This window comes from Camarhynchus parvulus, chromosome 3, assembly GCF_901933205.1.
Source record: "Camarhynchus parvulus chromosome 3, STF_HiC, whole genome shotgun sequence".
Classification (NCBI taxonomy): Eukaryota; Metazoa; Chordata; class Aves; order Passeriformes; family Thraupidae; genus Camarhynchus; species Camarhynchus parvulus.
The window spans coordinates 90,229,169-90,250,617 of record NC_044573.1 but is presented as its reverse complement, the minus strand read 5'-3'; the positions used below and the strand labels follow the sequence as shown (position 1 = coordinate 90,250,617).

Here is a 21,449-nt window from a genome sequence, read left to right as displayed (position 1 = left end):
GCTGCTTTTGTATGTTGGTTCTTTCTTCTTTTTTCAGTGTTAATACTTTATTTCACTTTTGGAGATCAGGCTTTGGTGGTTGTGCAGCTGTCTCTTTGAAAAGTCTGTTGGCATTTTACAGGTTTTCCAGAACAAATCTGATATTTTTTGGGATTTAATTCAAAAATGGTTTTTATAAAACGAAACCACATGAAAAATGTTTGTTGGGGTTTTTTTTTATTAAAAGTGGTATCTAAGTGCTTTATGCCAGTGAGATATTGTGAAATCTATGAATTTGACACTCAATGTATTTTTTAAATAATGGTTCACATTTTTGTTCCATCTTGGAGACAGTTTGTCATTATTACTCTGCCATCAGAATCAAGAGTGCAGAAACCTTGTAAATTTTTTGCCTTTTTATTCACTTCTTCCATCCAGCTCTTTTCATTTTGTCTGCCACTTTCTTATTTTTCTCTGTTCTTGCAACTTTCCTTACCATACCCAGAAGACAGTCTGATGAATACTACTTCTTTATAGCTGTTCCATGGGTTTGTTTCGTTTTTCAGTCATGCTTCAGCCTGCACTGCTGCACATGATTTTCTTCCCATTTCCCTTTAATCGAGACAGAAGAGAACAGCATCTGCTGAATGTGAAGTCTCTTCTGAAGCCAAGTACAAAAAAGATCTCAAAAAGTTTCCCCCAATAACACCTCCATGAAAAGTGGCACCAAATCTGCCTTTTTCACAGATGTGCTGCAATAGCATTTCTCGTTGAGTTGTATTTGCTTGGGGTAAATGTAGCCTTAAAAGCTCTTTTCTTTTAAAAGGTTAATGAACCTCTGCTATTAAAAAAAAAAAGTAGTCCATGACCTATAAAAGTACAGGGTGGTGTTTCTGGAACTAAAATATCTTAATTACTTGGTGTAGACTACCACACAACGAAAATATATTGGACAAATTGTAAAAGCCTATGATTACAGAATGCTGGTAAACATGTACTTTTGTTGTGCCCGGATGACAATAATATGAAAACAAAGTAGGGTTGCATCGCTGGATTGGAATAGCAAGTCTTGTAAAAGGAAGTGTTGATGCACAGAAGTCCTCTTGAATAGTGTGTAACTATTGTATGTATCCTTCAGTTTTGTCTTCTGCTTGGAACTGATTCAGAAAGATTGGTGTCTTCTGTTTGCAGAAAAGCTGGTTTGTTGTAAGGTGGGGGTTTCTGGTGATGGACCCAGAGGAAGTAAAAAAGAAAATGAAAAATCACTTTGTTGCATTGTTTAGAACAAACAGTGCTTTTTGGGAGAGAAAATGCATTCTTTTTTTAGGGATTTTTGTTTGACTTGAGATATGATTTCTTATTATTTGTTTGGGTTTTTTAGTAGGACTTGATGTTGAATATGTGTTAAATATTTGTTAATATTTGTTTACAATATGTTAGCTTTTGTTTATGGTTTGTTGTAACCTGATTCCAAATTTTTTTAATGTCTTTGAGGAAAATGTAGTGCTGCTTATACATATTTTAACAATCATTTCAGGGCTTTTTCCTTTTAACTTTTGACTAGGTAATGTCTGTACATGATTTGCAAGCTGGTCTCTAGCGGGGACACCGTGGGAGGATGAACACGGAGGAGCTGGAGCTACTGACTGATTCCAAGTACAGGAACTATGTAGCCGCTGTTGACAAAGCACTGAAGAACTTTGAATATTCCAGTGAATGGGCAGATTTAATATCAGCACTTGGGAAGCTAAACAAGGTATGCCTGACAAGTGCTCTTAAAAAGCCTCAGGAATTGCAAAACGTTCTGGTATAACAGTACAGAAATGCAAGGGTCCAGCCATCTCCTGCAAATATTTTAGTGCTCTGAGCCAAATGTTGGGTGTGTGCAAGGAGCAAACAAACCAAACACTTTTCTTTCTAGAGTTGAACCCTTTGTAATTGGAACTAAAGGGAGAAGTTATTTACATTTCTAGTGGAAATAAATGCAGCATCTCTTTTATTAGTAATATTTATTTCTAATATTGTTCAGTGTTATAGAAATAATGTGAAAAATAGTAACTGGTATACATATCAGCAGTAGTTTTATGAAGCATAAGTTTTAAAATGAGGCTCAAATCATTCATGGACCAGAGAATGCTGTTGTTCTGATTCATTTTAACAGTTAATTTTAATGGGCAATATCATTGTAATCTTTAATAGCACTTCACAAATGCGTACAGATCCTGATATTCATAAAAATCTTGGTTTCATCAGTTGTGTTTCTAGGCAGCCGCACTCAGGAAAATGACACTATAGTTGTAAGTGGGATCATTATTTTGTATAAAATCTTGTTTCTTTCCTTTTTTTGATTGTGGCAGTTCTTGCTGCATGTTTGTGCTATGTGAAGGCTATGATATAGAGAAAAAAAATCAAAATATGTAAAAGCAACTCTGTTCTCCTGTCCTGAGGTGGTTGCATAGTTTCAAATAGTGGTAAAATTTTGTATGTGATCTCACTCTGTGGCATTCTCTTAAAGCTATCCCATACTCATGACCCACAGTTTATTAGGCCTCTTTGAGCTAGTGATAATGGATTTTATGAAATGGAAATAGCATTTTTTGTCCTCAAATGGATGAGTAAATGACAAATGGACAAGCTGTAGGCAAGAAGCCCATTACAAGTGAAGTTGCCTTGGCAATATTACCTATAACAAGTGTATAAGTGAAAAGCATGGCAAAGAAACAGCTCCATGGTAGATTTTAATGGTCTTGGCTTTTTTTCTTGTAACCTAGTAACCTTTGTGTGGTGACTTATGAAACACATCCAGAAACTCCTTTATAAAATGTGCATTTGATGTTTAACATCTTTTGTGCTGTTTTGCCTTTTTTTGTGCTGATTTACAGGTGCTACAGAACAACGCCAAGTACCAGGTCGTACCCAAAAAGCTGACGATAGGCAAGCGCTTGGCACAATGCCTGCATCCAGCTCTGCCGGGAGGGGTTCATCGCAAGGCACTTGAAACATATGAGATCATCTTTAAAATCATTGGACCCAAGCGCCTGGCCAAAGATCTGTTCCTCTACAGGTACAATATTTTAAACAATTCCATTCCAAATGCATAATCAAGATCCTTTTGTTTTCCTGCATTTTATATTGGCAGTATTACTTTGTTATATAGCAAGAATCAATCAGAACCAATTTCTTTCCCTCGTGTTATTAGTGCTTGTCTAGGACTTTTCTTTTGAATATTGTATAACAGAAGAGAAACAGATCACCTAAATTTTTGTTAGGAACTGATTTAGTGCAAGAAAACCTGGAATTTATTACTTTTTCATTGAAATGAAGTGTTCTGTCTCTATGTACCATATGTATAGTAATTGAAAAGTTAGCACCTCATTGTATTAACATTACATTTTACTATTTTAAGTGTTGTTGGAAAAGAATCTGAGTATAGTTTGTTGCAAAAAATTTTGTTATCAAATTAACAGAACAGAAAGATTTTGTTTTGTTAGCATGGGGGGCAAGTACAAACTTTTTCTCGGTCTCTGGAACTGATGATAATGAAAAGGAAGGATAACCTTAAAAAGTTAAGTTTAGTCAGCATATACTGATTCCTAGACCTCCATGATGGTGTATACATTTTGGGTTGGGTAGGGTGGGCAAGACATTAATTTATTTGTTATATAATGAAAAGAGGAATGTGTGCACACTGTCACATGTTTCTTAATCTTTACCGGTCCCTAGAGATTAAAATTTCATTGGTTTGAGAAATAGCAGGATAAAATGGAATTCTGTTTAGGAAGCAAAAGTGTGCATTAGTGCTTGGAAAGAAATTGCATACCTTAGCATCAGCTCTTCTGTCTTGCATGGTCATGATGTTTATATATAATCATATTGAGGATAGAAGTGTTTCAGTTCTCTGTTTCCACATGTTTTAAAAGACACTGTGAACTCATAGCTCATATTTTGTGCTCGTACGGTGATTCAGTAGCTGCAAGATCTCATTAACAGTAAGTTCTAGGGTAATGGAAAGTGCCACTTTGTATAATCTAACTAAAAGCTATTGTTACTGCTGCTAGGGCAAAGACAGACATTCACATTAAGGCATTATCAAAGATTCCAGTATTTGTCATGAAAGCAGAATGCCAGTGTCTGAACATCAGATCTTGAAGTGTGAGTAATAGCCTTACAAAGAATGACTGTGGGTTAGTGTGCTGCTTATTGAACAAAAAGACATTTTCTGTAGAAAAAAGAAGCCAACTGACAATGGTTAAGGACAATTTCTGCTAGACAGATAAAGGCAAAAAAACATTTTTACCAAAAGTTTTGTATTTTGGAATGAGTTTTGTAGGATTTTTTCCTATATTATGGACAATACCCTATCTGCATAGGTATTTCTTTTAATAGTAGATTTGTAGATATAGATTTTAAGACCCTTTCCTTAAAATTACCCTTTTTACTGTTCTTTGATTTTCTTCTTCATATGTCAGGGTCTTCTAACCAGAGTCCTCAATGATTTTGAAAATGGAAGTTGTGTTCACATGCATTTGATTATTGGTACAGTTTGTAATAATTTATGATATTTAGTAGCAGTAGCAAATATTATTTTAGTATCTATGTAACTTCTTCTTAGGAGATCACATTTATAACTTTCGTGAACTTACACTCACATTCAAGTAAATTCAGAACATACTTCCAGTTTTTCAGGCCCTTACAGGCTGTGTTATGAACAGAATTGCAGATAGGGTTTATTGTTAGTTTTAGAATCTGCTTTCAGACTGAATTTCCAAATTTCTGAAGTAGATATATACTTGATGCCACTTAACAGTTACCTCAAGGTTACTTGCTGAAATAAAACACCATGGTTTTTCTTTCAGAAAATTATTGCTATGAATTTCCTCAAATTGTTGTTATCCAGTCTTGTTTTTTTTTCTTAATAAGTGCAAAGAAAAACATATTTTTAAATACCATTTTCATTGTGATGTGGTTCAGTGTGGGCAAAATTAACATTTTGTTATGCAGAGATGCTTCTGGTTTATCATATTTATTTTATTGGTGAAAGACATTAATCTCTAGGCCTTCAGTGCTTGTTATCACAATAGTAATAAAACTCATAAGCCTTGGGGTACCATCCTGTCCATCCAAAGTCAGTCATATTGTGTGGTTGTCTATGCCTATGCACAATTCTAAGATAAAAATCTGATGCTTATAATAACTGTACTGGATGTGTCTATAGCAGTCTTTAGAGAGAAATAAAATGGTCACATGAGAAGCTTCTTTAAAAAAGGGAAAATTTATTTTTCACAGTTCTGGACTATTTCCACTCCTTGCCAATGCTGCTATGTCTGTCAAGCCAACATTATTGAGTCTGTATGAGATTTATTACCTCCCTTTGGGGAAAACATTGAAACCAGGACTGCAAGGACTGTTAACTGGGATTCTGCCTGGGTTAGAGGAGGGATCAGAGTATTATGAAAGGTAAGGATACTTATGTTAATAAGGTGATATGCTTCATCTGGGGGTGTTTACTGTAACTTTTCACTATGTACTTGTATGTAGATTTTATTGTTTTCAAAGTGGTTGCTTTCTAATTTGATATTGTCATATTGCAACAGAATAGTATGGTAGGAGGTTCTTAGCATTAATTAGGACAAATGAACTGTTAGTTGTTCCTGCTAGTAGTTATGGAAAGGGAATTGGCATTAAGCAGGCTTAGTGTTATATGCCAGTCTCTTCTCCCAGGTAGCAAGCAAAAGGACAAGAGAAAATGGCTTTAGGTTGTTCCAGGAGACGTTTAGGTTGGATATTTGGAAAAATTGCTTCACTTAAAAGTTTGTCAAGCATCAGATCAGGCTGTCTGGGGAAGTAGTGGAGTCACCATGCCTGGAGGTATTTAAAAGCCATGTAGATGTGGCACTTCGGGACATGGTTTAATGGTGGATTTTGCAGTGTTGGGTTGGACTCAATGATCCTGAAGATCTTTTCCAACTTAAACAATTCTATGACTCTTGATATGGGTTGACATACGTCTGGGCTGCTGAGGTAGCATCTTAACATATTAAAGGATGAAGTTACACTCCATCACTTGGAATTCTTAGAATTGTTCACATGCTTACATATTCTTGATATTTCCAACTTCAGAAACTTGAATTTTCACAACTTGTACATCAAGAGCAGTTCAACACTGTCTTTTTCTATTTCTGTGTAGGCAGACACACACACACCATGTAGCTGGCATCACTACAGCAGGGAACAAGGTCTATCCAGCTTGCCTCCTGGGGCCTGCCAGAGGGTGGAGAGGTGCTGCCACATGAGTTGGAGGAAATGAGGACAGGGGAAGGGATTGCTTGTGCTCAAAGAATTGGGGTATTTTTATGCCTTGCTATTACCAGATGGACTAAGTGCAAGGAATGAGAGGGCAAAAGCCATCTGCTTTGATTTCAGTAGCTATGCTTTCCTGGTGTCTGTCTGAAACCTCTGTCTGTAGCAACACTTGGCTTTAAGCAGCAAATGAAGGAGTTATTTGGCTCTTTGAACATAAGGAGTACATAAGGAATATATAAAGAGAAGCTGTGGGCAAGCCAAAAGCATTTTGCAAGCCAGATTGTTCCACAGGCTTGCTAGCTGGATTGCTCTGTTCAGGCTGCATTATAAGGTTGGGTGTATAACTGGGCCTCTCTTGGCCTCTCAAAAGGAAGTTTTGACCTTCCTGTAACAATTAATTTTAATACTTCCTAAAACTGGGGGCAGGGGCAGGAGCTGTGATATAAGCCCTGATGCAGCTGACTTGGTTTTGCTGCAGGACAAACACACTGCTGGAGAAAGTTGCTTCAGCTGTGGATCAGTCAGCGTTCTACAGCGCTCTCTGGGGGAGCCTCCTCACCAGCCCTGCCGTGCGCTTGCCTGGCATCACTTATGTCCTCTCCCATCTGAACAGGAAGCTTTCCATGGAGGATCAACTCTACATAATTGGCAGTGACATTGAACTAATGGTAATGTTTAAATGGAACAATGAACTTATAATAACTAAGTAACAACATTGAAGTTACTTACTTATTATGTAATGTTTTTGGGGAGGGGGGGGATTTAAATGTGTTTTCTCTCTTTGAACCTGGCCTTTGAAGAGATAAAATGCATGTTTGTTATAGTTCCAGTTAAACTGATGTTCTGCTACGTGGTAGAAGTGTTTCAAAGCTGAATTAATGTATCAGAACTGCTTAGATTTAGTGTAAAACTTTCTATTCATTACATGCTTCAGCGGAAAGTGATTGAGTTTTGTTGCAATTTTTGGTTCCTTTTATTTTTCAAAGATAGAGAACAATTTTGTCTTTTAAACTTAAGATATTCATTGATAATATGCAAAAAGAAACTTTTAATTTTTCTGTTTTGTCTTGTTTCACTATTCAAAATTTAAAATAACTTCATTTAGTACTTACCACTGTTTATAAATAACTGTTCTTTTTTTTAAGTGCTGTCTTATATCTACCTCCTTAAAATAATAAATAACTATTCTGGGGGGGCTCTGCCATTACTTCAGGTGGAAGCAGTAAGCACTTCAGTGCAAGATACCAGTGTTTTAGTACAGAGGAGCACATTGGACCTTATCCTTTTTTGTTTTCCTTTCCACATGAGCCAGGTAGGTTATTAACATGAGAGCTGAATTCACAAATTCCTAAATGTACTTCACTTCTTAAGTCAGTAGCAGTATTTGGTTGGTTTTTGTTAATGATTTTCTCCAAGCTCCAACAAGAGTCACACGTAGGAGTTTCTCTGATAGGTTTGGCTATTCTCATGTCATGATCTCTGCTCTTCTGCTTTTTAACTTGATGTGTTTACTTTGAAGTTAAAGTTAACTTCTGTGTATGTAAGCTCGAATTATTTTAGTCTATGCAGAAGCTTTTAATTTGCTCCAGTTTGATGAGAAAGCAAATTACCTGTTCATTTGCAAGTTTCCAATTCACAGTGTTCAAAATAAGCAAAAGTTAATCCTCTTAGCACAACAGATTCAGAACACTAGAGAATTGAAAATGGTTTTTGGTTTGGGTGAGTGGTTAGCCCTAGCAGTAGTGGGAGATAGACCTTACAACTTCTAGATAATTTTTTTTTTTTGGACTGCATTTATTGTTAGTTATGTCCTGTTTTTAAATGATCTATGAATTATTTAACTCCTAGAGGAAAACTTATACAAGACTGATTCTCATCTTGTTAGAAATTAGGGAAGACCTGCACTTTTATGTAAGAAAGAGCTATGTTCTTGCTTGGGGAAGTGCTTCACTGACATTATCAGCTTCTATAGGAGTATTTGGAGTGTCTCTATTTCGGTATTGAAATGTTGAAATTATCAATACAACATTTTTTCAATATTAAAACTTACACGAGCATTTAAAGTAGTAAGAAACTGGAAAAGTACTTTAATTTTTTTTAAACTGGATTTTAAGAATTTTCTTCCAAAGCTTTTGCCTCATAGTAATATGAAATGTCTTGTAATAAAAAGGAGCTGTTAGTCAAATCTGGTATTTTTGCTGTTTTTAAAGGCTGTGTGTTATTATATAGTATCTGCTCCAAAGAATAATCATATTTTGGTTTTCTAAGAGCAAGATCGTGTTTTCTTGTACTGTGCAGAATTCAGAAATGTCAAAACATGAAGCTAGCTAGGTTTTAATGAGCATTAAGCTGCTAACATAGAAAAAGCATTACTTTTCATAGTTAAACTTAAATGTGTTTCTAACTTCTTCAGGCAACGCGTCCAGACATGATCAGAATTTTGTCAGCAGCCCTTCACGTAGTGCTGCGCAGGGATATGTCACTCAACCGAAGGCTTTATGCATGGCTTCTGGGTAGGTTTGTATTTCATTCCATTGGCACTAAAAGTGGAGGATGCACTGGATTTTCCTTATCAATGTTTGCACTGCTGTGTAGAAAGAATCGTGGAAAAATGAAATACTCAATTTCTTTCATAAGAGAGAAAGGCACTTTTTATGGACATAGAAGATGAAGAATGTCCTCCTGGAACTCATTCCTGTGATATAAATTGTTGATGCATTTTCCTCTAACAGCATTATGGGCCACATTCAAGGGTAGAGCCTGGTGTAGTAGGCTCATGGAAACAGGCACTCTGAAACTTTTTCTCTAAAAATGTAGACTGGAGAAAACAGAGAATAGGCACTATAGAGTGTAGATGGTAGTTGGAGCACAACAGTATAGAAGATAGGAAAGAATGCTGGAGAGCATTGGTATGTCAGTTGGTGTATGCAAACTTTAAACTTCATTAGATCTTTGCCTGATTGAATTAACAGATCACCAATCACTTTTCAACACCTTTCTGGAGTAAAAATTGAGCTATTGGGAATACAATTCTACTAAATGACATAAAATCAATACAGTACAAATTTGAATTTGTATACGAAACCAGCATATAATTAGAAGAGGGTAGCAGAGAATTATAGCTATTAGAAGGCTCTTGACTATTCAGGGAATAGTTAGAAGACCAGAAATTAAAAAATTTTAGAAAAAAATTCTTATTCAGCCTTGTTATTTTAAGGAAATGAAGCCTGTGGTCACATGAATCTGATCAGTTATTCTTTAAACCCATTTTGAAAGAAGTCAAAATCATGGAAGTTCCTAAGTGTGTCCCAGGAACTGGAGACTAAATGAAGAGACATGAAGTGGCTTCTCTACTTGATATGTTTTGCAGTCTGCTGTTACCTTCTTTGTATGACTTCCCAGCTCACCAGCAAGCACATATGTGCTTCTTGGGCTACCCAGAACCTTGCTCAGCTGATAGTTAAATGTCAGAGGCAGGTAGCCTGTGGGTGACTGGGGAGAAACGGTGTGAGTAGCAAAGGGCCCTGAGAGAGAGCTGAAATTATGAGGAGGGAAGAAGTCAGCAACACTGTTTTGCATGAGGGGCTTGGTTGTGTTGCTGTAGGGGTTTAGAAGTTTAATATGAGAAAATCCTGCCTTCTTTGGTTAATCATTCTTCAAGACCCTGACTGGCAAAGGATTAATCTTTTAAAGAAAGACAACGAAATGCAATGCTATGCTCCATACCTGCATTTTCAAATTTGGGGAAGAAATAGTTTCTAGATTAAACACTGCAATCATATTTCATCTAAATTTTATGGATTAGATATGTCTTTTGCTATTATTGAAAAAGGTATTTTGTGTATTTAAAATATCATGCTGTTTTTTTTCAGTTGTAGAATCTTCTTTTACAGCTATTTCATGAACACAGTCTCCACTGAAAGTCATACAGCTTCAGAGATTTTACAGTGACTTCCATGTCCTGTGTTGTGAACAGCTACTTCATCTATTTGCTATATATTTCAACAAGCTTTCTGACAATACTGGATTTTGCATTTTTTTTCTTTGGATGTTGTGCTGCTTTTCTATTATCATGATATTATATTCCTAATATAAGACATCGCAGATGGAGATCAGTTATGTTGAAAGACTGTCTGAATTCTGTTGTTCTGTATGGCATTATTTAATTCTGGTGTGTGCTATTCCTTCTTGCTGTTTTACAGCTAGAGGTTGTCTATTAACATTCTCTATGAATAGAAATCACATACATTTCCTTAAATCAGGTTATCTTAACCATTGTTAACCAGTAGATCTTTTTTCCTTCCTTAAGCCTATTTATTTGTGCAATTAAAAACTTACTGGGAAAAGTAAAGAAACTTATAATACAAAGGTCCAGGTTGTTAGTGTAATTTTGAACTAAAAAAATATTTTTTGTGGTGTGACTGATATGCTTTCTAACACATCACTGTGTTTTGATGATCATCTCTATATACTTAAAACACTGAATTTTTTGTTCTCATTAATATTGAAATTTTTTATGTGACAGCTTGTGGTTTTCTTTTAAGGACTGTGGGTTTTGCGCCTTTTGTGAACATTTTTCAATAGTACGACATGTAATTGGTTGATAATATTGCATAAAACTAATTTTTTTAATTTATGTGTGAACTGCTTGTGTGAAAATATGACTTAGTTTCCCTTATTAAACTCTATAAAATCATCTTTTTCTTGCCAACATGACTTGGACTTCATACTGGTAAGTTACCAGTGCTAGTGTGTGATTTCTAGTTTAAAGAAATTGACAATGTATTCTGTTAAACTGCAAATATTTATCTGCTTTGTCTTTTGTTTGCTTGAAGGTTTTGATAACAATGGTGCCCTTGTAGGACCCAGAAGTACAAGGCACAGCAATCCTGAGGAGCATGCCACTTACTATTTCAACACCTTCTCTAAGGAGATGCTAGTCCAGGTAGCTATACAGTTTGATTTATACAGTTTTCTTGGGGCATATATTTTTATAAACAGATCCTGATCAAAGTTGCTGTAACTTTATCTTTTGACTTGCCAATGCAATGTGACAACGTAATCTTGTCTTTTTGTGATATTCGTGTTCTATTCCTCCAAAACATTCTCAGTGGAAAAATGAAGACCTCGAGAATAGCAGAATGAACAGAACAAATATTCGATTTCTCCCTCTCCTTTTTCACAATGAATGAAGCATATATGGATGTTACTTGATTATGAACCCAGCACACTGGAGCCTGTTCTTTCATGAAACTGAATTGGAGAATTCTCTTCTGTAGATATGGGAAACTCCTCTGTGTCTTGGGAATCAGAAAAAAGTTATCAGATGGCACTCAAAATCTGTGTTAAAAGGGTCTTTCTCTCCCCTAGGAAAAGGGAGCATCTTCTGCTCTCTGTTGGCAGCCAGGAATAGTTGAGAAAATTGGCAGTTAAACTAGTTTACCCTTAAAGCCTTCCTATGTGAGCTGAGATCACTGGTTCTAAGAATTGTGCTGCTTTTCTCACAGTAATCGAAATACAGATGTCTTTTAAACTTCTGTGAGTCTGATATTGAAGTCAGGAAGACATTTTATCTTTAAGGCAAATTGATAAGGTCAGGATTTTTCTCAGAGCATCAGAGCTGTGATGCTATGTATGGGAATGGCAGTGGCAATTCTAACAGTAGTAGCTGACAAGAATATTCAGCTCATCCCAGTTCAAAGCTGACACCCAGCACAGAGCTAGCACCTTCAGTTTTATCTGAAAGTTGTGAGATCTGCTGTTCTACTGATGAGGAAAAGACCTCAGAATTCCAATATTCCAGCAGCAAGGACCTTGTTGGCACTCTCTCACCCTTCTCTTATCAACCTTCTGCCTTCCTTAGCAGATGATTCAGAAATTACTCAAATATAAAGGAAAGGCCTGAAGGAGCTACAGTTTCACCTTATATAAAAAAACCGTGCTGAGCTTTCAGCAACATTTAGGCATGGTTAACAGTTAAGGTCTTTTTAAATCTGTGCGTCTTTCAAACTTAATCAGTGTCAATAAAGCTTTTCTGTCTTAAAAGAGTATGGACATTAGAATCAGTGCATTGATATTCATAGTACAAATGACATATAGCTTCTAAAACCTTTTGCTGTCTCTTGAAAGACTTTGAAAGCATTTCTCTTTTCTGCCTTATTCTCTAGCAGTCTCTTTGTGTTTTTTTTAATCCAGTCAACTCATATCTTATTCGCAGATACAATGTACTGAAAATTCTGGCCTTCTAAAGACTATGAAGGCACAGATTTTTCTTTTAAGATACTTGCTGATAATACTTGGTTTGTAGCAGATAACATGGCCAAACTGGTTTTCATGGCTCTTTCTTATCTTTTTTTTTTCTTCTTAGTCCTTTTTTTTTTGAAACTGTAAAAGAAACACACTAACACAGACAGTCAAGTCAGCCAGGCAGAAAACAAAATCTGTGGTCATCTCATGGGGCTTTTTTTAATTCTGCAGCTCATTCCCTAACCTGCTTTGGTGTAGAAACTCTGTCTTCCCATTGATTTCAAAGTTGTCATTGCTATTTAGTCAAGAAAGTTTTCATCCACGTAAGTGACTATATCATAGGACAGATGGTGTTTTAATAAGCCCTTAATATCTACCTACTTTATCTTCTCAAATAATTTGTTCATTAATGCTCATGTATTCTGTTTTATTCAAGAAATATTGAGTTACCTTCTTATAATACTCTATTTTGATTTTAAATAAATACAAGTTACCCAGTTCTGTTCCACAGAAATGTTCTCAAATGCAAAGTTGAGAGAACTTAATCATGGGAGACTGAGCTGCAGTGAGATGAAATAGTGGTCTCCACTACTGAGAATTTTCCCTTTATGTGCAGCTTTTATTGCTTTCTAGCTTTCTTTTTATTTTCCTGATGTGTTTTTGCTCTTTGTAGGCAATGGTTGGAATATTGCAAGTTAATGGACAGGGAGAAGAAAGCACATTAATGCAAGACTTAAAGCCTTTTCGAATTCTTATCAGTTTGCTGGATAAGCCTGAACTGGGTAATTTTCATTTACTCTTTTCAATTTGTTTCATGTGATTCTGCTTTGAATTTTTTTCTCTTTTTTATCAAATTGAATAAGTTATATGCTTAGTACTGTCAGGTTATCCAGATTTCTTAGATCTTCCAAGCTGTATCTATGTTTTGTATTTAATTTAATGCATTCATCAGATTTACCTTTTACCAAATGCCGTTTCTTCTACTTACTACACAGGAAACAGTAAGTCAAAGTCATAGAGAGAGCTAAGTGTGTGTTGGAAGATGTGCAGATTGGATCTTTTTCATTTCTTTCATCAAATAATGACTTTTACTATTATAAATCTCAGCTATTTCTTTTGGGAATAACCTGTTCTTTCTTTAATATACACACAGAGAGGATAGATATTAACAATGAAACAGTTAATTTTTTTTCAGAAGAACTTATGCAGAGGACAGAAATATTTTTTTTTTGGTTTTGTGGGTGGTTTGTTGGGATTTCTTTTTGGTGTTTCTTTTCAATTTTCCTTTCCCCTATTTTAAGTGCTTAAATGCCCTCTTTAGCAGATGAGGGCTGAGGACTATGGGACAAAAGTATTTACAGTTATGACTTGGATATCTTGCCTTTTTCTTTGGAATACAGTTTTGAAGGTGAATGAAAAAAATCAAAATAGTTTTTTAAATCCATTATCAGATTTGAGGGTGGGATAATAAAACCATAAAAATACAGTAATTAAAGAATTGATCAGTACAGAAGAACTACAAGGAACAAAATATCTGTCAGAAATTTGCCATCTTCCTTGTAATTTATGTTTTCTAGGGATCAGTCTAAATGTTCAGAGGCAATGTATATGTTAAGATTTCATGAAGTAGCAAAGCTTTGAGGATTCTTTCAGCAAAATGAGATAGAATAATCTAAAAGGATTTTTGCTTAACTCCGTGAGCCTACTCTTACTGAAGGCAGCTCAGTGAGATTAGGAAACACATAAAAAGTAAATGATATCTCAAGCAGGATTACTTTTTAAATTCCTTTTAAAATAATTTGGAGGTTTTTTCTTCAAAATTGAGATTTAGCTCAAATCCAAAGGAGGAGCTATTTATAGAATCATAGAACGTTCTGTATTGAAAGGGAGCTTACGCATCATCCAGTACCAATGTCCCTGCCACAAGCAGAGAAACCGCCCAGTGGACCAGGTTGCTCAAAGCCCCATCCAACCTGGCCTTGAACACTACCAGGGGTGGGGCATCCATGGCTTCTCTGGCAGCCTGTTCCAGTGCCTTACTAACCTCTGGGTAAAAATTTTTTCCCTAGCATCCAATCTAAATCTGTCTTCTTTCAGTCTAAAACTGTTCCCCCTTGTCCTACTCCCATCTGCCTGTATAAGAAGTCTCTCTCCCTCTTTTTCATAAGCCCCATCTAAGTACTGAAAGGCTGCAATTAAGTCTCTCTGAAGCCTTCTTTTCTTTAAGCTGAGCAGTCCAAATTATCTCAGCCTGTCTTCATAGGAGAGGTGTTCCAGCCCACTTGGTATCTTTGTGGCCCTCCTCTGGACTTGCTCCAGCAGGTCCATGTTTCTATGTTGGGCATCCCAAAGATGGATGCAGTACTCCAGGTGGGGATTCACAAGAGCAGAGTAGAAGGTCATAATCACCTCCCTTGGCTTGCTGGCCACATTTTTTCAATGCAGCCCAGGCTGCAGTTGGTTTTCTGTGCTGCAATTTGCACGCTTTCAAAAATACTTCCAAAAAGTACCCTGCAGACTATATACTGAGCTAAAAAAACTTGTCTCAAATTAAAAAGAGGGATGATGCTCAAAATATTTTATCTTGTATTTGCATTTAAATATTTGAGTGCATTATCCATATGCTAACAGCATGAGATAGCTTAGTGTGAGTATTTCAAAGGGTTTTGACTGAAAGGCACCTCTGATCAAGAATCCATGAAGACCATTTACATGTTACTGAGCTGAGCTAGTAAAAAGGGTGCGTTGGCTGGAACATGATGTGTCCTGCTGTGACTGCACAGCTTTTGCACTTGGTGTGTTTGCACCCAGCTGCCATTGTACACACACTGAACATGGGGCTTGTGCTTTGTGTACTCCCAGACACTACAGTTGTCTTGGTGTTTCTGGAATGCAAACAAACCAAACCTTCTGACATTCAGGTAGTTTATGAGATTGAACTAGAAAAAAGGTTGTGGTTTCAATGACTAAAGCTAGCTAATGATTCCAGTAGCTTTCAGCTCTGGACTGTTGGCAATGCTATAATTCAAGAGTGTGACTGCTGGTATTTCTCCCTAGGCCCTGCCATCCTGGAGGATGTGTTGATTGAAGTGTTTCGAACATTATATACACAGTGCAAAGCAGAACTGGAGCTTCAGACAGAACCATCTTTCAACAAAGATCACACACAGCTAAGCAGGTAAATAATGAGTGTAACATATTTTGTATTAAATAATAGATCTTTCTTGCTTGAACCATGACTGTGAAGCCTGTGGGACTGTGTCATGTTTTCTGCATGATACAGGAGCTATTGACCTTAATTGCAATTTGTGTTCAGTTCAAAGATGTGAAGTGGTTGGTTGACTTTATTATTTTAATTTTTTTAATATTTAGCATAATTTTTATTCTTTATCCATGACAGAAATGCTTGTTTGCTTGATTGTGATATTCTTTATATCTGTGCTCTTCAAAAACAAAATAGGACTGAGTTTTCTTGTAGTAGAAAAATGAAGACTGCTACAAGAGAGCCAGGGAGTGGGATTTAGAGTTTAAAGATTTTAATTCAATATTTTGAAAAGTGGAGAGGACAGGGGTGTTCAAAGGTGGAGAGGGTAGGAAACGACTGTAGATACAATTATGGTAAAAACAGATCTATTAAAAATGTGGTTAAAAGACAAATAGTAAAGAAAGGATAGAGGAGAAACCTAGCAACTGTGAAAAGACATTGGTACGAGCAGCCTGCCAATATCCTGAGCCCTTGAGCAACAGCTACTTGTAGGGATGGGAGGAGGATCATTTGTCAGTGTTACTTGACAGTGGGTAAACTCACAGCAATGTGTAGTTAGATAAAACTTGAAAAATAAGTATAAAAATATGAAATGTTCTTTTTATTTTCTTTCAGCAAACTGAGAGAAAACAAGAAAACAGCAGAATTGATTAAAACTGCCAATCTTCTTTTCAATTCCTTTGAGCCTTATTATATGTGGGATTACATTGCTCGTTGGTTTGAAGAGTGTTGTAGGTAGGTGATAATATTTAATCTCTGTATGGGTAAAATTGAAGTTAATTTTTGTTTTGTATACTTTTTTCTTCGAAGAAATCAGTCTCATGAGATCATTAAGCCTGTAAGTATTTTTTTCTTCCATCCCTATAATTTCAACATTTTGGCCAATTTTCATCAGAAGTGATTGTGGGTCTTAGCAACATGAGTTCTCATAAACTCAGTGTCTGGGTTAAATCAAGAGACAGAATTAGCCCCTCTACTGAAGGAGAGACTCCAGAGTGGCCTCAAATCTAGTCCTTGCTCTGTCTGGGCGGTACAGGATTACTCATTGTACAAATCACTTTTGGTAAAATTGACAGATTTGCCAGACACCTGATGTGTCATCATTTGTCCTGCTCTTTTAGGGAAAAAGAAGGGTGGGGATTTTGTGCTTGACAAGCAGGGCTACAGGAGAAAATAGCAAACCATGAATCAGGGAAAGTTGAAAATATTAACAGGAGGGAAGGGGATGAAGGGACCACAGAAGAGCAGGGGTTTTTGCTGTGGCAAGGGGTAGATGATGTCAAGATTTCAAATGAAATTAGTAGAATTTTTTTCCATTGCTTATGGAATTTCTTGATAAAATAGTAAGATACTTGGACATGAATTTGTCTATGAGGCAACAGTGTGCTAACTGTGTGTGTGTCTTGGGCTACATTGTGAGGACCGTGGACAGCAGGTGAAAGGAAGTTATTTTTCCTTTCACTTAGTGTTTCTAAGGACAGACGTGGAATGTTGTGTCCAGCTTTGGACACGCCACCTGAGGAGAAGTGTTGAGAAACTGAAGACTCTGGTAGAGAAACTGCTAAGCTGGTCAGTTATAGGACACTGCATTGAAGGTTGAGGTAGGTGAGTTTGGTTTAGCCTGGCAAAGAGGGAAATTGAATGGCATCTTATGACTTCCTGAAAGGCATTTGCAAAGTTCATACAGCTATACTTTTTGTAACAGCTGATGGAAAACAAAGGACAGCAACAAGTGCTCACTCAAGTGGTCAGGTTGGACTTTGAGAAAAGCTTTGCTAAGAACATGTGCAGCAGTGGAAGAGGTGGAACAGTGGAAGCCAGGAAGGCTGTGGATCTTTCTTGTGAGATTTCCAGAACTCTGCTAGACAAAACTGTGGACAAATTTATCTAGTGTTTTTAGCAGTCCTGCTCAGTGTGAGAGGTTGATCTAGATGTCTATGACTTGATTTTTGTGTGTTGGGCTGAATTGCTAACATAAGGATAGTCATCTACAGCCAGGTAACATGCAGGTGAGTATTTCACTACATATAAGTTGTGTTACTGTCATCATGGACAAAAAATTGCATCATAAATAAATGAAATCATGAGAATTGTTTTTGTTTAGATTTTTTCCTGCATGAGCTGCTCTATTATCTAAGTTTTTGTCTTCCATGCTCTATTTTCTATAGCTTGAATTTCCTTATTTTACAAATGAAGACTGTTTTACACCAAAAGGCTGGTTACTGCTCTTTCTGAAAGAATGGCATGGGGCCAAATAAGCTACTTTACAGTAAAATGAGAAATTGCTTATTGGTTTATCGTGATTATCACCCAATATATACAGCTTTGCATTAAGTTACAGAAATATGGTCAATGTAAGGGGAAGGAAAAATATTGTGAAACTCCATTTGAATTTTGCAGGAGGACTTTACATGCCAGACTTCAAACTGGGCCTGGAGGTGATAGTGAGCAATCTGAGTTACCTCTCACAAATTTCTGCTTGTTAGTGGATTTTTTGTTGGATATTGTTTCTTTGGTAAGAATTCCTTTATTCATTACTAACATTGGGATTCTGTATATTTATGGTCTGCAGAAATATTATGTATACTTTATTAATTGATTTTCCTGAAAATATATTGACAAAAATTGACATTAAAAGAAGTTTTTGGTTCATTGTATGATTCTTGGTAGACTGGTTAGACATAACTCAGATGGGTTTTATGATACTTATACCTGAAAATTTTAGTCTGTCCTCATTTTCTTTTCTGTGTATTCATTGCAGGTATAGTCTTTTGTAGTTTGATATGCTAGTTTAAATGTGCAGCTTTCTTGTAAGGATCTTTTAAATGTCTTGATAAGATGTATCTTCTTTTTCTGTTGTCATTGCTTAATGTAGCAAAGACTGTTGGAACTGTTTTTTCTATAGCTGTCTTTCCTCAATTCTTTGCTTTCTCATTTCAAAGCCTACTAGAAGTATGAGAGTGCTGTGTCAGGTATGGCCAATCAGCCTGTTCTTCCTTTAGCTCTTTGCTTGTTTATCTTTCATTCTTAAACTTTTATCTTAAGATTAATAAAGTAATAGTAGCATTCTTCAGCCTTCTTATGATGTTTTTAAATGTATTTGTTGTATAATGAAAAATATGGGCTGGTTTGAAAAAGAGCTAAATATATTTCTATTTGTTTGTTACCCAACTTTAATTTTATAAGTATTTTTAGTAAAGCATGTATTTCTTATTCTTGGATATTAAGGTGTTAATTTTCCTTTTTCCATGTTCAGTATGTTTAGAACAGAGTTAAGCAAATGATAGGTAGCTCTGTTATAGAAAATAAATTTCAGGATGGAATTTTTATTATTTAATTAACAAGTTTTTATTATTACTTTACTACTCCTATTACTAGGAGACTTACATTGAAATACAGACTGAACACTTGCCTCAGCTGTTGCTCAGGATGATTTCTGCATTGACAAGCCATCTTCATACTTTGCACTTGTCCGAGCTTACCGATTCTCTCAGACTCTGCTCAAAGATCCTTAGTAAGGTTCAGCCTCCATTACTCTCTGCTGGTACAGATGGTATCCTGCAGCTTCCTACTGGACAGAGCAGCTCCATCAAAGAATGGGAAAATAAAAAGGTAACCGATTAGGTTTTGCAGCATCTTGCAAAATTGCTTCTTGTGTGGAAAAAGAAATGGGTTTTGTACAGCCTGTGTTGAGCACCCTACAAGTCTTTGATTATATGTGAAATCTGGGTAATCAAAATAACTCATAATTGTGGTAAAATTTCTTGATTCTTAGGGTTTTTTACCCAGATATAATATTATACATGTGTAAATCACTTCAGAATTAGGGCATAAGAAACAACTAATAAACTAAAGTTTGTAAAGCACTTTAAGAGTATCATGAAATAAAATAACTGGACTGAAAAGAATTCACCATTTTGGTTATGTATCAGGCATATGTAAATTCTCCTCTCACCCAATTTATGTGCATTGTTTAATACCCATCACGTATTTTACTGTCACCGTTAAGTTCTTAGAATAATTTATTAAAGAAATAAAATAAACCAGCCAGCAGCTATTTCTCTTTTATCTTGGTCCACTTTGCTCTATGCAGCCATGGCTATATGAGGTATGTTAAGTGACGTGCCCTGAAATCCTTGTTTTCCAGCTGAAAAAACTTAAGGAACATCATAGAATAAATTAGGTTGGAAGTGACAGTTGTGGGGCACTGCTAAAAGCAGGGCTGATTTCAAAGTTAGATTTTACTTTAAAGCTAGGTCATGTCACTCAGGATCATATTTGTCTTAATTTTGAATATTTCTAAGGATGAAGTTACCGTGACTTCTCTGTACGGCTTGTTTGTTTGCATTGTTATTTAATCAGAATTTCCATTGCTACTGCTTGTGTTGGTTGCCTTGTGTTCTTTCACTGTGGGTTTCTGAGCATATCTCCATCTTTTCAGCTGCCTGATGGGAGCTCACAGAGAGCAGTAGAGCCATCTTCACCCCCTCCACAGCTTTTAGCATTCTTTTAAACTAAGTAAATACACTCTCTTGAGCATTCCTTCTATGTCAGGAGCACCTGTGGTGACTTTGCATTGGGCATACTCAGTACATCAGAGTTTCCTTTGTACTAATGAGTACAAAATTGGATATAATATTCTGGTTGTGGACCTAAAACTGCTTAGAGGGGACTAATTACTTCCCTTGATTTGGTGACAGTACTTTTGCTGATATGGTCCTAGATGTGGCTGGTCTGCTTCACCAAAGGAGTCCACTGCTGGCTCACATTCCCATTGTCAATTAGGACTCCAGCATCCTTTATTCAGGATCCTATCCTTATTCTCTCTAGCTAATTGATACCTGTCTTGTTTTGTTCTTTTGGGGTTTTGGGGTTTTTCTTTTTTTTTTTTTTTTTTGGTCGCCTTTTTTTTGTTGTTTTGTTTTAACAAAGCCTGTTTTAATTGAATGATACTGCCCTTAGAACCTTCAGTGGCCTTCTGCTTCCAATTACAACTGTCTCATACGTGGCCATGGTTTCTCTTAAGAGAGTGAAATGATTTGCCGTGCTTCTAATCACTTTCAGATTGTATTTTGTAAAATACAATAGAGACATAGTCTCTTCCAGCTTTCTAGTACATTGCTTTAACCGTTTTCTGCGGTAATATCTCAAATTTCCATTCTTATTCCATCTCTGGTAAAGAAAGACATTATTCACTGTAAATAATAATGTCACTGTTTTTATTTATTAATAAAAAAGTTTTTCATATTATTACATAAGGTTCAAGTTCTGTATTTAACACAGGTAGTGATTAGAGTCAAAACATCTTCTGGGCCTGTTAGGTCTTAGGCAACATCTGCCATCACGGGTAAAATGCAGGATTGGAAGTAAGTGGGCACCTGCATTTAGGGCCACTGACTGATGCATTTCTATTTCAGTTCTTTCCCTACCTCACATTCTCACCAGGAAACAGACACTATACTACCAGTTACTATGACTGTAGAGGGCTAGAGCAGTGCAAAAAGCCACTGTGGGTGGTTTCTGAGTTCATCTATTTATGCATATTCTGAATTATAAGGAATTAAGACATATAAGTAATGAAGAACTGTTATTGTTGCAGCAATCTCTCTTTCTCATTTTGAGGAGATGATTTGTTTTCTTTGTGATTGCAAATGAT

The 21,449-nt window shown here is 36.2% G+C and overlaps 1 protein-coding gene across 8 annotated transcripts in view; it reads left to right on the top strand.

The window, feature by feature from the left end:
• Positions 1 to 21,449, top strand: part of DOP1A (DOP1 leucine zipper like protein A) — a 60,277-nt gene that overhangs the window by 9,835 nt on the left and 28,993 nt on the right. For 4 of the 8 annotated variants that reach the window (XM_030944655.1, XM_030944652.1, XM_030944650.1 and 1 more), the window contains exons 2-14: positions 1,544 to 1,735; positions 2,862 to 3,043; positions 5,266 to 5,436; positions 6,761 to 6,950; positions 7,496 to 7,594; positions 8,696 to 8,795; positions 11,118 to 11,227; positions 13,202 to 13,310; positions 15,586 to 15,706; positions 16,409 to 16,528; positions 18,194 to 18,308; positions 18,736 to 18,765; positions 19,172 to 19,405. In XM_030944655.1, the coding sequence (XP_030800515.1) occupies positions 1,598 to 1,735; positions 2,862 to 3,043; positions 5,266 to 5,436; positions 6,761 to 6,950; positions 7,496 to 7,594; positions 8,696 to 8,795; positions 11,118 to 11,227; positions 13,202 to 13,310; positions 15,586 to 15,706; positions 16,409 to 16,528; positions 18,194 to 18,308; positions 18,736 to 18,765; positions 19,172 to 19,405 (1,719 nt within the window). In that variant the 5' untranslated portion in view covers positions 1,544 to 1,597. Of the gene's footprint in view, positions 1 to 1,543; positions 1,736 to 2,861; positions 3,044 to 5,265; positions 5,437 to 6,760; positions 6,951 to 7,495; positions 7,595 to 8,695; positions 8,796 to 10,980; positions 11,015 to 11,117; positions 11,228 to 13,201; positions 13,311 to 15,585; positions 15,707 to 16,408; positions 16,529 to 18,193; positions 18,309 to 18,735; positions 18,766 to 19,171; positions 19,406 to 21,449 lie in introns of those variants that run through there. The other 4 variants (XM_030944658.1, XM_030944653.1, XM_030944654.1 and 1 more) reach the window with 3 other exon arrangements.